The sequence below is a fragment of the Carettochelys insculpta genome, chromosome 1, assembly GCF_033958435.1.
Source record: "Carettochelys insculpta isolate YL-2023 chromosome 1, ASM3395843v1, whole genome shotgun sequence".
Classification (NCBI taxonomy): Eukaryota; Metazoa; Chordata; order Testudines; family Carettochelyidae; genus Carettochelys; species Carettochelys insculpta.
The window spans coordinates 382,114,074-382,129,960 of record NC_134137.1 but is presented as its reverse complement, the minus strand read 5'-3'; the positions used below and the strand labels follow the sequence as shown (position 1 = coordinate 382,129,960).

General features: G+C 45.9%; 1 protein-coding gene across 6 annotated transcripts in view; it reads left to right on the top strand.

Moving 5' to 3' along the window:
• Positions 1 to 15,887, top strand: part of SHANK3 (SH3 and multiple ankyrin repeat domains 3) — an 857,838-nt gene that overhangs the window by 301,454 nt on the left and 540,497 nt on the right. For all 6 annotated transcript variants that reach the window (XR_012642513.1, XR_012642514.1, XM_074976815.1 and 3 more), the window contains exon 10: positions 2,908 to 2,985. Coding sequence is in view for 4 of the 6 variants with exons in the window: in XM_074976815.1 (XP_074832916.1) it covers positions 2,908 to 2,985 (78 nt within the window). In the remaining 2 variants the exon portion in view is untranslated. The remainder of the gene's footprint in view (positions 1 to 2,907; positions 2,986 to 15,887) is intronic.

Genomic DNA, 15,887 nt, shown 5'->3' with positions numbered 1-15,887 from the left:
GCAGATGAAGTCTGGAAAAACCCTGCTACAGCCACACTCACCAACAAATGGGCAGAAAGAAAATATTTTGTACCAGCAAAAAGCACGGACTTTTTCTTTTTGAACCCACAACCAAACTGTTTAGTGATAGCTGCTGCCAGCCACAGAGCGAAATCACCAGTGTACAAAAACATCCTTGCTGAAAAGGAACATAAGCACTTGGGGCTATTTGGTAGAAGTGTTTGTTCATCTTCAGTGCTCCAACTATGCATAGCTAGCTATTCAGCGCTACTAGCCAATCATGACTTTGATAACTATGCTAAGCTTTCTCAAGTAATACCTCAGCTGCCTGAGGACAAAAGATCTACCCTGAAATCTATAGTTCAGGAAGGCCACACTGCAGCAGAAAACACCATTGCAGATGGCACTAGACTCAGCTGATACAATGGCTAGCACCATGGAATTAGTGTGCAGAGATCCTCATGGCTACAGGCAGCAGGTGTTCCAAATGAACTCCAAACAAAGGTGGAAAATTTACCATTTGACAAGGTTAAACTGTTTGCAGCAAATACAGAAGAAATATTATGTTCTAACAAAGTCACAAGAAGTACTGTGCGTCCTTTGGGGGTGTACACTCCCCCATTCAGAAGAAGAAGATACACCCCTTACCAGGTGTACAAGAATCAATGATTTGCTAGACAGTCCTACAAACCTTACCCAATATACTGTCAAGAGATCAAGAAATCAGAAGCACAAAGCCCTGAATAACTGCGCTGCGCTTCCACCAGCCTTGAAACAAGTTTGAAGTTTTGATTGAGGGCTCACCGCACTCTCTATAGCACAACTATCAAATATTCTACCACCACCTATCTCCCTTTTACCATCAGTGGATGCTAATAATCACAGGCAGATGGGTGTTAGACATCATTGCCCAGACATATGCTATTCCTGTGCTCTCTGTCCCTCCAACATCCCCCAATCACCCATCCCACTTCAGGGACCCTCCCCATGAGAACTTACTGTGGCTTCAAGTGCTATGCTTTTACAAACTGGAGCCATAGAGAAGCTCCAGAACAGTACCAACGGAAGGGATTTTAGTCAAGCTACTTTTTAAACAGAAAAGAAGAGAGGGAGGTGGAGATCCACCTTAGATCTACAGTGCATTCGCAAACAGCAATTCAAGGTGGCCATGCAATCTTCTGTAATATATTCTGTCTACTCTGTGGAGATTAGAGAGGGCTGGCTGTACATTGCCCTGAAGGAAGAAATAGTGCAGCCTTTACCCAAGAAGTCATTGCTTGACACTGACAAGTTAGTTAATTATTGACAGTCTGCTGATGATGACATCTTCCCGAATGTGTCTGCCTCATCCAACCAGAATAATGCCCTTTCCTCAGCTGGAGAGAGCAAGACTTAACTGTGGCCAGGGAGCCTGCTGCTGCTGCGAGCAGATTGCCTGAGGGCAGATTGTTGCAATAATGTCTTGCTTTCCTGCCTGCAAAGTGTGTGTTGCTGTAAGAGTGTGAGAGGGAGGCCAGGCAGGGCAGGGGTTAAACAAGGCCTGTTGGCCCAATCAGCCCCACCCCGGTTCACCTGTGGCCAGTGTCAAGCCTGGAGGGGTATAAAGGGAGGCAAGCCAGCCCAGTTTGGGGCTGTCCAGCCAAGAGGCAGGAGCTGGCTCTGAGGCAGCAGGCCCCAAGACAGAGCTGCCACATGGTTGGCCACTGCAGGGCGCAGCCCAGGACCCTCCCCCAGGCACTGAGGGAGTGGGGAACCCCCCCACCCCCAGGGAACTCCTCTCCCACCAAAGGGGGAACTAGATTCTTGGGGCCAAACCCCAAACTTAACCCATAGACTCTCAGGTGGGGTTGAAGACCCACCCAACAGGCTCTGGCCATGTGGCCTAGCTGCTAGGCCACCTGATCCCAGGTGCGAACCACTCACAGTTGCCCATTCATCTCTTGTTGGCCAAGCTGCTTTGAGGCGAACACCAGTGTAATCATGGTGCTGACCACACAAGAGCCTGGCAGGGAAATTCCCTAGGGGGAGTGACTTGCTGAGTACTGTTCTCATGAAAGCATTCTCAAGACATTTCAACCAATATTTTAAGTTTTAAGCTAGATTGGATCAAGCAGCCTTGGGACCTTCTTCTGTCCTATGACCTGTCTTGCTAACTGAGCTCACCACAGGAGAAATCAGAAGTATGGTGAGAGACCTGTGTGATTCTCCATTTCAGTTACATGTGGATGGAGCTTGGTAGCTTCTCCATCAGGGTCAGCTTCCCTGGTTGATTTTCAATATCTTCAATATCTGTACTAGGGTTGTCTGAAAGACCACAGGCATGAGAAATTATGTATTATGTTTATTTCTTATTAAACAGATAGTGTTATGTTACAGAAGATTTATAGTTTATGGGGTGACAGCTACATTAATTCTAAACTGGGAGACCGTTCTTTCCAGGGATCTGTCCCCAGGGGACATAAGCCTTTATAGGAGGGATGGAAGGACATTGGTTTCAATGCCACAATATCCCCTAAATTGTTCTGTGTGATAAGAGAAGCATAGCACTGCTGGCGAGGCAGAAAGAGATGGAACATGTCCAGATTATGAGTAACAGCACCCCCAAGGCACAGCATATAATCGGAGCACTTCCAGCCACCGTGTACCCTCGTGCTAAACAGGTATGCGGAGAAACAAAGCTTGTCTGGGTTGTGGGTGGTCAGGAGGGCAGTTCCCCTGAGGCTGGGAGGGGATCTAGAGATGGGAAATTGGAGAGACTTGATCTATATAAGTGAATTCTGACATTTTTACCGTATTTCTCTCCCTTTCAATAAGGACCTCTCTACTCTTGAATGAACCAAGGTCACTTCTTCAGTCACGTCAGTACTAATAGGTTTCCTTCTTTCTTCTCTGGTTTTCTTCTCCCAGGAGAGTTGTGCTCGGGTCCTCCTATTCCGGGGTGCAAGCAAAGAAATTCGGAACTACAACAGCCAGACAGCATTCCAGGTGAGAGAATGTCAGGCCATTCCATCTTTGGTGATGATGGAGAAGCACCAGTGAGCTGTCTGGTTTTTGAAAGCTTTGGTAAAGGGTATTAAAAGATAAAGCACCTGGTATGTTCTGAGCAAAGAAGGTAAGCCTGTGTCGACCATTTTCGAGTCTCTTACAGGTGTAACTCTTATGCCAGGTAGAGTCAGTTTGATATCCTGGAGTTCCTCGTAAAATTACAAAACTAAACCAACTTTGCCCCAATCCAGAAATATGGAAATACTAAATACGCCTTGATACCCCTAGGAGGCAATACTTCCCCACTAGCAAACACTGAGTCTAAATATAATAAGAGAAAACTTCTACTAAGAGGAGCTGGAACACCACATCAATTTGGGGAAAAAAACCAAATATAGTGATTCAGAATTATGCAAACAGTAATAAACACCTAGAGCATTGCACAGATACAGAATTTATATCTGCATTTGATCCATGATCTAAAGGATCTTTAGATATCCACGTTGGATGCAGATACGTGCAGATATACAACAGAGATCTGTGGATTTGAAAGACTTTGTAAACACCAACCTCACAAATCTCACCTTTGCCTTAAGTTTCCCATTTGTGGCATCAAAGTCCAATAGACAAATGCATTTTTAATGTGCCCCTCCCTCTTTTACTCTTTTTACCACATTCGCAGTTTGTTGTCTGAGGTCAGTGAAGTGCCAGAGTCCAGGGCTGCTTTCAGGGGTGTTCACTTCTCCCCCTTCCACTGGCTTCCCCAAGAGGTGGTGGGCACAAACATTTCTGCTGCATCGCTCACCACTGCCGCTGCCTATCACTGCTGCGCCCTTGGAGCAGTGATGCTGTTTTCTGAGGTTCCATCAGCTGGCCCATGATTTCAGCTCTCAGTGATTTCCTTGGGTAGTGGGGAATGTCACCCACATTAGGTCTATATCTCAGCCCCCTACACCAGCCTACTAATATCAGAGGGGTAGCTGTGTTAGTCTGTATCTGCAAAAAACAATGAGAAGGCCTGTGGCACATTATGTACTAACAGATTTATTGGAGCATAAGCTGTTGTGGGCAAAGACCCATTTTGTCAGATGCATATCATGCATCCAGATGCCGTCTACTAATGATTGCAGTCCTAAGAAAACACAAGGACTCTCAGCTGAGGCTAACCAGCTCTGTGGTTAAACACTGGAGAGAATGGTCACATGGCTCATAGACCTTTCAGCAGAGTCTACACACTTGAGTGGGAATACCTGTTCCCTCCTGTAGTAAGAGAGAGGGAGCCATGTTAGTCTATAATTTATGAAGACAAAAAAGCAGTCCAGTAGCACTTTAAAGACTAGCAAAATAGTTTATTAGGTGAGCTTTCCTTGGACAGACCCACTTCTTCAGACCATAGCCTTACCAGAACAGACTCAATATTTAAGGCACAGAGAACCAAAAATAGTTATCAAGGTTGACAAATCAGAAAAATTGTAATCAAGGTGGGCAAATCAGAACAGAAGAGGGATGGTGGCGGGGGGGAGTCAAGAATCAGATAAAACAAGGTATGTAAAAGAGTCCTTATAATGGGCTAGGTAATTGGCGTCCCATTTCAAACCAAATGTTAATGTGTCGAATTTGAATGTAAAAGAAAGCTCCGCATTCTCTCTTTGTATGCGATTCTTAAAGTTCCTTTTCAGTAAAACACAGACTTTCAGGTCATTAACAGAATGGCCCACTCCATTAAAGTGCTGGCTGACAGGCTTGTGAGTTAAGAACTTTTTAATGTCTGTTCTGCATCCATTGATTCTTTGTCGAAGCATGTGTACTGTTTGTCCTATATGAAAAGTATGTAGACATTGTTGGCACATGATTGCATGTATGATGTTAATAGAGGAACATGAGAATGTGCCCGTGATTCTGTGAATAACCTGGTTAGGTGATGGTATCGCCAGAATAGATATGTGGACAAAGCTGGCAACGGTGCTTGTTTCAAGGAAAATTCCAGGATTGATATTGTTGTGGTATAGGCTGTGGTTGCTAGTGAGAATTCTCATAAGGTTGCAGGGTTGTCTGTAGGAGAAAACAGGTCTGTCACCTAGGGCCTTTTAGAGTGTGGCATCCTGATTAAGGATTGATTGTAGGTCGTTAATGATCCATTGCTGTGGTTTGAGTTGGGGTCTGTAGGTAATGACCAGTGGTGTTCTGTTGTTTTTTTTGGGCCTATCTTAAACTAGTTGGTTTCTGGGTATTCATCTGGCCCTGTCAATTTGTTTTTTACTTCTCCTGGTGGGTAATTCAGGTTTATGAATATTTGGTAAAGATCTTGTAGTTTTTGGTCTCTGTCAGTAGGATCAGAGCAAACGCGATTGTACCTAAAGGCTTGACTGTAAACAATGGATCTTGTTGTGTATGTAGGATGGAGGCTAGAAGTGTGTAGGTGAGTATAGCAATCACTGGGTTGCTGGTAGAGTGTGGTACTGATCAGTCCAATCTTGATTTGTACAGTAGTGTCCAGAAAATGTATCTCTCGCGTGGAGTGGTCGAGGCATAAGTTGATGGTGGGGTGAAGATTGTTACAGTCTCTGTGGAATTCTTCTAGAGTCTCTATACCATGGGCCCAAATGATAAAGATGTCCTTGTTGCATCATAAGTAAAGGAGGGGTAATAGGGGACGAGAGCTGAGGAATTGTTGTTCCAGGTCAGCCATAAATATCTCACTCTGCCTCACCCATGTGACCTTAGTAAGTGAGATTACAATTAGGGTGCCCACCCTCGATTAGGGTATATTAAGTATAGTTCTGCTCTCTTTTAGTAGTAGAGTAAGCTACCCTTGTGTCCAATACCAAAGTCCATTTTAACTCAAAATGTTCAAACAATCTTGCAACTCCATAGTTCTTTTTAAAGCCAGGATCCCTAGAGTTAAGACAGCATGACATTTCAGATTTAAATTTACAATTTACAATTTTTAAAGTCCTATGATGGTGAAACTGACTGTGATGGACTGTAACTTTTGAAGATTCCTAGCTGTAGCCAGACAGCCCCTCATGAATTACACTGCAGGGCAGCCCCAGCAAACTCCCAGTCCCAGTTTTTTCCCAGAAACATAGGTCTTGTAGTGCCCAGCATCCTCTTGGGCAGTGCACACTCATAGAAAGCCCGTCATTTTGTAACCAGAAATTGATACACATAAATTCAGTTATCCTAAACACTCCAATCAAACACACTGATTAGATAAAAGAATAAAACAAGTTTATTCACTACAGAAAGATTTAAGTGGTCATACACTGAAAAAGCATTGGAAGTTAGGCTTGGTACAAGGAAATCAAAAGTAAAATGCATCTGATGCCAAACTAAACAAGCTAAGTGATTAAAAAGCCAATGTCTCTCTGATCACATGCTGTAGCAGTCTGACTGGCTGCTCGAAGGCCTTTTAGCCAAGATTTCTCCCCCAGTCTGGTGATGCTTCCTTTCTCCTTCAAGAGGTGATGCTGTGTTGAAGAACAGAATCTTTGTCCATTTTAATGGAGTGGGCCATTCTGTTAATGACTTAAGAATCTGCATCTTACTGAAGAATAATTCTCACACTGCTTTGGAAAGAGAGACTGCTGAACTCTCTTTCATAGTCAAATTGGACACATTAACACGTGGTTTGAAATGGGATGCAAATTTTCTGGGACACTATAGGGGCTCTTTTGCATGCTTGGCCTAATCTAATTCCAGACTCCCCACCCCCACCCTTCTGCTCTCTGATTTGCTCACCTTGATAATTTTTTTTCTGATTTGTCAATCTTAATTCCTATTTTTGGTTCTGTGTGCCTTAAATATTGAGTCTGTTCTGGTCTGGCTATAGTCTGAAGAAGTGGGTCTGTCCCATGAAAACTCACCTCATAAATTATTTTGTTAGTCTTTAAAGTGCTACTTTACCATTTTTTTTCTTTTTGTCCTATGATTGCACAAGTGTTTAAAGGCCACTCTACCTCAAATGGTCCCTTAGAATATGTGCTAACTACTTGCTAAGGATCTCTTTCAGCCTGCATTTAGCTATGACCTGCAAGGTGCCTTTCTTGGATTTGACAAATTGCTCTGGATGGCTTGGAAGAATCTCTCTTGGCAGCAGATACTACTATAGTTACTGCTTCTCATTAAAAAAGCACTATTCAGCACCCGTAAGGCCACATCTGAAGTATTGTGTCCAGTTTTGGGCCCCCCAGTATAAAAAGGATGTGGATTTGCTGGAGCAGGTTCAGTGGAGGGCAACAAAAATGATTAAGGGTCTGGAGCACAAGACCTATGAGGATAGGCTGAGAGATTTGGGTTTGTTTAGTTTACAGTAGAGAAGACTTAGGGGTGATTTAATAGCAGCCTTCAACTTCCTGAAGGGGAGCTCTGAAGAGGAGGGTGAGAAACTGTTCTCAGTGGTGTCAGATGGCAGAACAGGGAGTAATCGTCTGAAGTTGAAGAGGGAGAGGTGTAGGTTAGATATTAGGAAAAACTACTTCACCAGGCGGGTGGTGAAGCACTGGAATGTGTTGCCTAGAGAGGTGGTGGATTCTCCATCCCTCGAGGCTTTTAAGTCCCGGCTGGACAAGGTCCTGGCTGGGATGACTTAGTTGGGGTTGATCCTGCTTGAAGCAGGGAGCTGGACTAGATGATCTCTTGAGGTCCCTTCTAGCCCTATGATTCTGTGATTCTGTGAATGTATCTACCTCTCCCCCTAGTTTTGTGTCATCCACAAACTTGCTGAGGGTGCAATCCAGTCCCTCATCCAGGTCATTAATAAGGATGTTGAATAACACTGGCCCCAGAACCGAGACTTGCGGCACTCTGCTTGAAACAGACCACCATTCCGATATTGAGCCATTGACCACTACCCGTTGGGCCCGACCATCAAGCCAGCTTTCTATCCATCTTATAGTCCAAAGATCCAATCCATATTTCCTTAACTTGTGGCCAAGAATGTTGTGGCATACTGTATCAAAAGCTTTGCTGAAGTCAAGGTATATGACATCCACTGACTTCCCTATGTCCACAGAGCTTGTTACCTCATCATAGAAGCTAATCAGATTGGTGAGGCAGGACTTGCCCCTGTTGAATCCATGTTGGCTACTTTTGATCACTTTTCCCTCTTCCAAGTGCTCCAAAATGGATTCCTTTAGGATTCCCTCCATTATTTTCCCAGGAATTGAGGTAAGGCTGACCGGTCTGTAGTTCCCTGGATTGTCCTTCTTTGCTTTTTTAAAGATGGGCACTACATTTGCCTTCTTCCAGTCATCCGGTATCTCCCTCGATCTCCAAGAGTCTTCAAAGATAATGGCCAAAGGTTTGGCAATGACCTCTGCCAATTCCCTCAGTACCCGCGGATGCATTAAATCTAGACCCATGGACTTGTGCATGTCTAGTTTTTCTAGATAGCACAGAATTTGTTCCTTCCCCACAGATGGCTGGCCTCCACCTTCCCATACTGCATTGTCTAGGACTGTCATGTGGAAGTTGACTTTGTCCATGAAGGCTGAGACAAAAAAAGCCTTGAGTACTTCAGCTTTTCCTTCATCGGCTGTCACTAGGTTAACTCCCTCATCCAGTAATGGCTCCACATCTTCTCTAATAACCCATTTATTGTTAACATGCCTGTAGAAATCCTTCTTGTTACTCTTCACATCCCTTTCCAGCTGCAGTTCCAATTGTGCTTTTGCTTTCCTTATTACTGCCCGGCATTCTCCAGCCGTATGTTTATACTCCTCCTTAGTCAACTATCCACGTTTCCATTTCTTGTATGTATCCTTTTTGAGGTTAAGCTGACTAAGGATTTCCCGTTAAGCGAAGCTGGTTGCCTACCATGTTTGCATTTCTTACTATGCAGCGGGATGGTTTGTTCCTGTGCCTTCAGTAAGACTTATTTAAAATATTGCTAGTTCTCTTGAACTCTTTTCGCCTTCATCTTCTTTTCCCAAGCGATCCTGCTCATCAGTTCTCTCAGGGAGTCAAAGTCTGCTGTTCTGAAATCAAGGGTCTGTATGTTACTGCTCACCTTTCTTCCTTTGTCTGGCTCCTGAAATCTATGATCTCATGGTCACTGCAGCCCAGGTTTCCTCCCACTTCTGTTTCTCCTACTGGTTCTTCCCTGTATATGAGCAGCAGGTCAAATTGTGCACGGTGCCTGGTCGGTTACTTCAGCACTTGTGCCAAGAAGTTATCCCCAACATTCCCAAAAAACTTCCTGGATTGTCTGTGTGCTGCTGTATTGGTCTCCCAACAAATGTCTGGATGATTTAACTCACCCATGAGAACCAGGGCCTGTGATTTGGAAGCTTCACTTTGCTGTCTGAAGAAATCCTCATCATCTACCTCATCTCCCTGATCTGGTGGTCTATAGCAGACACCAGCTACAACATCACCTCCGTTACTTCCACCTCTAAGTTTAACCCAAAGACACTCAACTGGATTTTCTCCTTCCTCATACTGGAGCTCTGAGCAATCACACTGCTCCCTCACATAGAGTGCAACTCCTCCTCCTTTTCTCCCCTGTCTGTTCTTCCTAAACAGTTTATAACCTTCCATGACCGTGTTCCAATTATGTGAATTGTCCTACCAAGTCTCCGTTATTCCAACCACCTCATACTTCTTTGACTGTGCCAGGGCCTCTAATTCTTCCTGTTTGTTCCCCAGGCTTCTGGCATCAGTGTACAAGCATCTTAGAGAAGGGGCCGATTGGCCCACTTTCTCCTCTTCACCCAGGATATCCACTTGATTGTTCCCTCCTCCTTCCCCACTTACCTCAGGGCTTGTGTCACCTTCCCTGGATGAACCTAGTTTAAAGCCCTCCTCACTAGTTTTGCAAGCCTGCCCAGAAAAATGCTCTTTCCTCTCTCTGTGAGGTGGATCCCATCTCTTCCCAGCAATCCCTGCTCATGAAAGAGAATCCCATGGTCAAAGAAACCAAATATTCTCCTGCTACACTACCTATGCAACCACACATTTATCTCTGTGATTCGATGATCCCTAGGTGATCCCTTCCTTCCACAGGGAGGATAGATGAGAACACCACTTGTGTGCCGTATTCCTTGATCTTCGTCCCTAGGCTTACGTAATCTGCCATGATCTCATCAAAGTCACTCTCAGCTGTATCATTGGTTCCTACATGGAGAAGTAGGAAGGGGTAATAGTCTACAGGCTTAACTATTTTTGGCAGAGACCCTGTCACAAGCTGGGCTGCCATGGACCTGCGACCTGGAAGAAGCTCACCCCATGGGCCTGGCTGGTGTGATGGCTCTGGGGTAGAGGAGAAGGTCACCCTGCCATGGGCCTGGCTGCCATGTTGTCCAGGGTCTGTCATTATTTCTTCTTCTACAGATCAGAGTTTATTATTTGATGTTTGGGACCATTCAGTAAAAAGCTGTTGTGTTGCTTGTGCAAATATGAAGTGAGATCTGTAGTTGGTAAATGATTCCTTATTGCATTACTATTTGGGAACGCATTCCTGTGCTAGTAATAAAACCCGAGCTACTTGTATCCGGTGCCTCTGTCAGCATAGGTGCCGGGGCAGCAGCAGAGGCCAAGGGAACTTCTCGCTTCTGTCCCAGAATGGCTTGCCTACAGGTGAAACTGAGTTGATGAAGATACATAGAAATGGGCAGCAAATGGCAGGGGCAGCCTGATTACCTCATCTTTTCTCAACAGGAGTCATGTTTTGTGGACAGAAAACAGGCAGAAGAGGGAATTCAGGGAACAGTGTGTCTCCAGCCAGTCCCCAGGGTCTGTGCCCTTCCCCGGTGGTGGGCAGAGGTACTCATGCACAGGGCAGCAGCATCTTCAGGCAGCTTGCCTCACTTTCAGGTGAATGTTCTTGGCGTACGCAGTGAAACCCTGAACTCCAGTAACGCATGGGGTCCAGGCTGTGCCTCACAGCGTTAGGAATGGGGTCCGTTGGCTGAGCTGCATGCCCATGGGGGAAGGGATCGAACAGCAGAGTGGGTGGCAGCAGCACAACCTAGTTGGAGTAAAAGGCGGCTGAGCACCCTGAAGTTGAACACTAGAGGATGCAGCAGCTTGGAGTTCCCCTGCTCTAGTAAAGCTGCATGTGGAGTGGCTCGCACAATTTCTGCCGCTACTGAACCCGGCTTAAAGGCTTGAGCTGTTCATTTCTCCCTGTCAGATAGCTACATTTGAATTGATCTTTCTGTTCTTTGCCCTGGATTTGAAAATGGCTCCTTCATAGGGTTTCCTGGATGCCTCATAACTTTTGGATTTTCCTTGGGCCTAGACGTGTGGACAGCCATATGGCGTGAAAGCATCAGGGGGTAGCCATGTTAGTCTGTGTTCGCAAAAACAATGAGAATTCCTGTAGCACCTTATAGACTAACAGATTTTATGGAGCATAAGCTTTCATGGGTGAAGACCCACTTCATCGGATGCAACAGAGAGAAAGCCATGCTAGTTTATATACTATCAAAACAAACAAGCAGTCCAGTAGCACTTTAAAGACTAACAAAATAATTTTTTCTCTGTGCCTTAAATATTGAGTCTGTTCTGGTGTGGCTGTGGTCTGAAGAAATGGGTCTGTCCCACAAAAGCTCATCACCTAATAAATTATTTTGTTATTCTTTAAAGTGCTACTGGACTGCCTTTTTGTTTGCATCAGATGCAGTTACTTTTCCGGGGGCCTAGCTGCAGGCATGGACCTGAGCCTTCTGTCCTTGATCCCTCCTGCCCAAAAGTAGGACATTTCATTAACTGGAAGTGCAAGGGGCAGCTCCCTTTTGAGGCTTGGGAACCAATAATTCACTGTGATCCTACACCGTGGTGAGTGGGAGAAATATGTACAGTCCCCAATGGGAGGGGCAAAGGTGGTTGGAATAGGTGAAAGGATTAGGATATTTACAGAGAAGATCAAGTACTCAATTCCATGTCTCTTAAAATAGCCCAGCTGTCCTGGTATAGGGCTTCTTCTTAAAGTCATTGCAGACATTATTGATCTCACTGCAGTAACAGACATCAAAGGCTGCTCAAATAGCACATAGCAGACACTGCATTTGGTACTCTTTGCAGTGGCTGTAAATTCTGTCATTCTGGGTTCCAGCAAATGGGCCACAGTGCAATTCCATAAAATGCTACTCTTTTGTACTGCGCAGAACAAATAGGAATATCAGGAGCATAAGAAATATGGAGGATTAGCTCATGGAATGTCTTTATAATCTCTGCCAAGGGACTGCTTGGATCTACAGATTCTAAGGAACTCTCCCTCCTGCTATGCCTACCCCCATGCCCTTTCTCATAAGACCCTGATTGGGTAAGAGCCACCTGAAAGAAATACTCCAGGCTTTGCAGTCACATTCAGTGGCATTGGTTTGTATTTTTCCACTTTTCTCAAGGAAGCATTGAGTAATAATCTTCTCCCTGCTTTTCCAGGATTCTGGAAAATTTTCCCGGAGCACTCTGCCTTTGGAATGCATATCTGAATAAAACAGTGTGAATTGTTCACTGGGATACCTGCCCTCAGTAGCTTCTCTGGTCTTCACCAAGTGTCCAGGAATGTAGTTTGCTCACTTTGTGAACACAGTCTCTTGAGTGACAGAGTTCAGTATTGGAGGGGTTGAGCCAGTCTTTTGGAGACTGCTTCTCTTGTGGAGGAAGCTAGTGTGTAAGTGTCAGTGTAAGTTTATAAATATCTTTCTTGGAACTCATTTAGAGACTCCAAGGAGTCCATGCTGCCAAGCACTTTGGATTTGCCTGCTCTGAAAGTATTTTCTGGAAATGTAGAAAGTTACTGTGATAGGGTGCTGCTTGAGTAGCCCTTAGTCAGCTCCTGCCACTCCAGCCCCAATCATGGGGAATGGATTGAGGCTGGTAAATAGCAATATGCCTGCTGGGTAACTGGCTGTGCCTCCCAGCCATGCTAGCTCAAAACTAGAAATTCCGGGAGGAATCCAGTAAAAAGGGGAGGGGAAAGAGAAAGGTCAGGCAAAGAAATATAGGAGCCTCCCAGTCTGTTGATAGCCAGCCCTGTTGTATGCAAAGTAGCTGTGAAGCCTGTATGTAGTTGGGAACTGTTGCTGGGAAACCCAGTGAGAATAAAGAGTGCGGGTGTCATACCAGACTGAAGTGTCGACTGTCTGGAGACGGGGGCTGTGGGGCTGAATAATTGGGGATGCAGTGTGAACCCAATTACAGTTACCAAGCCAGTTTTACCCACCTGAAATTTAGTCATATCCTGCCTCTGAATTTTAGACTTGTGACCTCTAGCATAGCAGCCTCTTCCTTTGTCAGTCAAATATGTGCCCTCTCCATGTTTTGGCTAAAATGTCTCTATTCAGCAAGTTGGGGCACAGTTAGGAGAATTATGTGCATTCTCCATATGTCAGTGCCTCCTATCACAACCTGTCCTCAGAATGTATTTGGACAGTCTCCTTTTTCCTACCCAGCCCTGTATTAGGAAGCGATGTACTCCAGTCCTGGCTGGGGAGCTCACAGAATGTCATTTCTAAAAAGGTGTCATTGCTGAGAGGAAAAATGGCAGAGATTCTTACAGCCAACACAGAATCACCAAGCAGATCCAGAAGCTCCATGGTGGTCCATGCTGGTGAGCATTTGGAGCCATAGCCAGCCTTGATCAGCTGAGAAGATGTCATGAGAGCTCTCCTGCTGAGCTGGCTAGCAGGAAATGGATTTTAAAAGTTCCCGGGTCTTGCAGGGGCGAGGGGCGCATTGCTGTTTACTTGACTGCAGAGCAGTGGAATTCAAAGAGCTGTCCTGAGTAGCTAATTGAACGTTGTCGGACACATCATAGAGCTCAACAAAGGTGAAAACAGGTTTCCTGTGGGACACACTGCCTGATTGTTGTCAGTAAAGGTAGGTAGAGAGAAAAAGGTCCCTTGTGGAGGTGGAAGTTTTTTTGTAACCAATACTGAGCAATTTTTGCTACTTTTGTCATGTTGCAGTGTGAACACTGTCTGGGTTTTGTTGCCAAAAGGGGCATTTGGAGAGACAACTTGACGATGTAAACATGCCCTAAGCTCTCTTCATATGAGGTGAATCTTGACACCTTAATGGATGAGAATTTGGACTGCTCAGGAGAACTCTGTCAGGTTTCACTGCCTTCTGTAAACCAGGATGTCCCAAGTATGGGTCCATGGGTCTCATCACCCTGAGGTTGATTGTATTAAATAGAAAAATTGAAAATGTTCTCCCTAGTGCCTTTTTGTATGGACCAGGGCCTGGGTGTCTGGCCTCAAGGTTAGAAGCAGGAGCCAGGAACCACAGCTGGGAACAGAGCCAGAGTCAGAAATCAAGACAAGTGATGAATCCTTAGCTATCATCAGGGTTTGGGCATTGGAGCAGAGACCTAGAGTGGGGCATGAAAGCAGAATTCAGGAAGAGACAGTGGTCTGGGGTGAGCAGAGCAGGAATGTCAGGAGGGTCGGAAGTAACAATCTGGCTGGAATTCACCTTGATTAGAAAACTTTCTGAGTCTCTTTTTGGCTGGCTGGCTCCACCAATAAGGAGCTTTATGAACAGGACCCTTTGTGAGCTAACGTTTTGCTAGCCCCATTCTCTATTGCACAGCAAACAGAACTGGCACCGCATGAGCTGCTGGGTGGTGAACATGGTCTGCACACAGCCTGGGGACTCACCAGCCTGTGATTCTTCAGACTTTTCTTCAGGTAGGCAGTGGGAGTGAAGAGAAAAGCAGTGTCTGAGCTGCTGTGCCTTTCACAGGAGGGGAACCCCTGAGAGCAGAGAGCTGTAGCTTGGAGTCTTCCAGACAGTGGGTGAGAAATGCATTATACTGGCTACGTCTACACGTGCAGCCAACATCGAAATAGTCTATTTCGATGAATAACATCTACACATCCTCCAGGGCCGGCAACATCGATGTTCAACTTCGACGTTGCTCAGCCCAACATCGAAATAGGCGCAGCGAGGGAACGTCTACACGTCAAAGCAGCACACATCGAAATAGGGATGCCAGGCACAGCTGCAGACAGGGTCACAGGGCGGACTCAACAGCCAGCCGCTCCCTTAAAGGGCCCCTCCCAGACACAGTTGCACTAAACAACACAAGATACACAGAGCTGACAACTGGTTGCAGACCCTGTGCCTGCAGCATAGATCCCCAGATGCCGCAGAAGCAGCCAGAAGCCCTGGGCTAAGGGCTGCTGCCCACGGTGACCATAGAGCCCCGCAGGGGCTGGAGAGAGAGCATCTCTCAACCCCCCAGCTGATGGCCGCCATGGAGGACCCAGCAATTTCGACGTTGCGGGACGCGGATCGTCTACACGGTCCCTACTTCGACATTCAATGTCGAAGTAGGGCGCTATTCCTATCTCCTCATGAGGTTAGCGACTTCGACGTCTCGCCGCCTAACGTCGAAGTTAACTTCGAAATAGCGCCCGATGCGTGTAGACGCGACGGGCGCTATTTCGAAGTTGGTGCCGCTACTTCGAAGTAGCGTGCACGTGTAGACGCAGCTACTGTGACCAGGCCCTCATTCAGGAGGGAGGGAAGAAGTTTCCTAGTGAGCTGCAGCAGGAAGAATGTAACTTTAGTCACTGGTCATCCAAGCTTAGTGAGAAAAACTGGAATCTGGTTTTGCACCACTCTGATGAATGGGGCTGTGCAACTGCAGTGGAAGATGGAGACCTGGATTGTCCAGCTTTTAAAAGCATTTCCTTTTTCATCAACATCAGTTAGGTCTTGTTTGGGTTCGTCTATGAGCAGATATCGTGTGAGGTGACCACCAGAGGTTACTCCCAGGACTCTATGCAATGCTGGGTGAAGATGAAAGAACTCTGGCAGGCCTATTAAAAAGTCCAGGAAGCCAACGAGAAGTCAGGGGCAGCTCCACAGACCTGCCACTATTTTGAACAGGTGGGGGCTTCTGTGTGGGGGGGTGGGGGGGTGTTAGGTTTCACAAGAGAACTAGA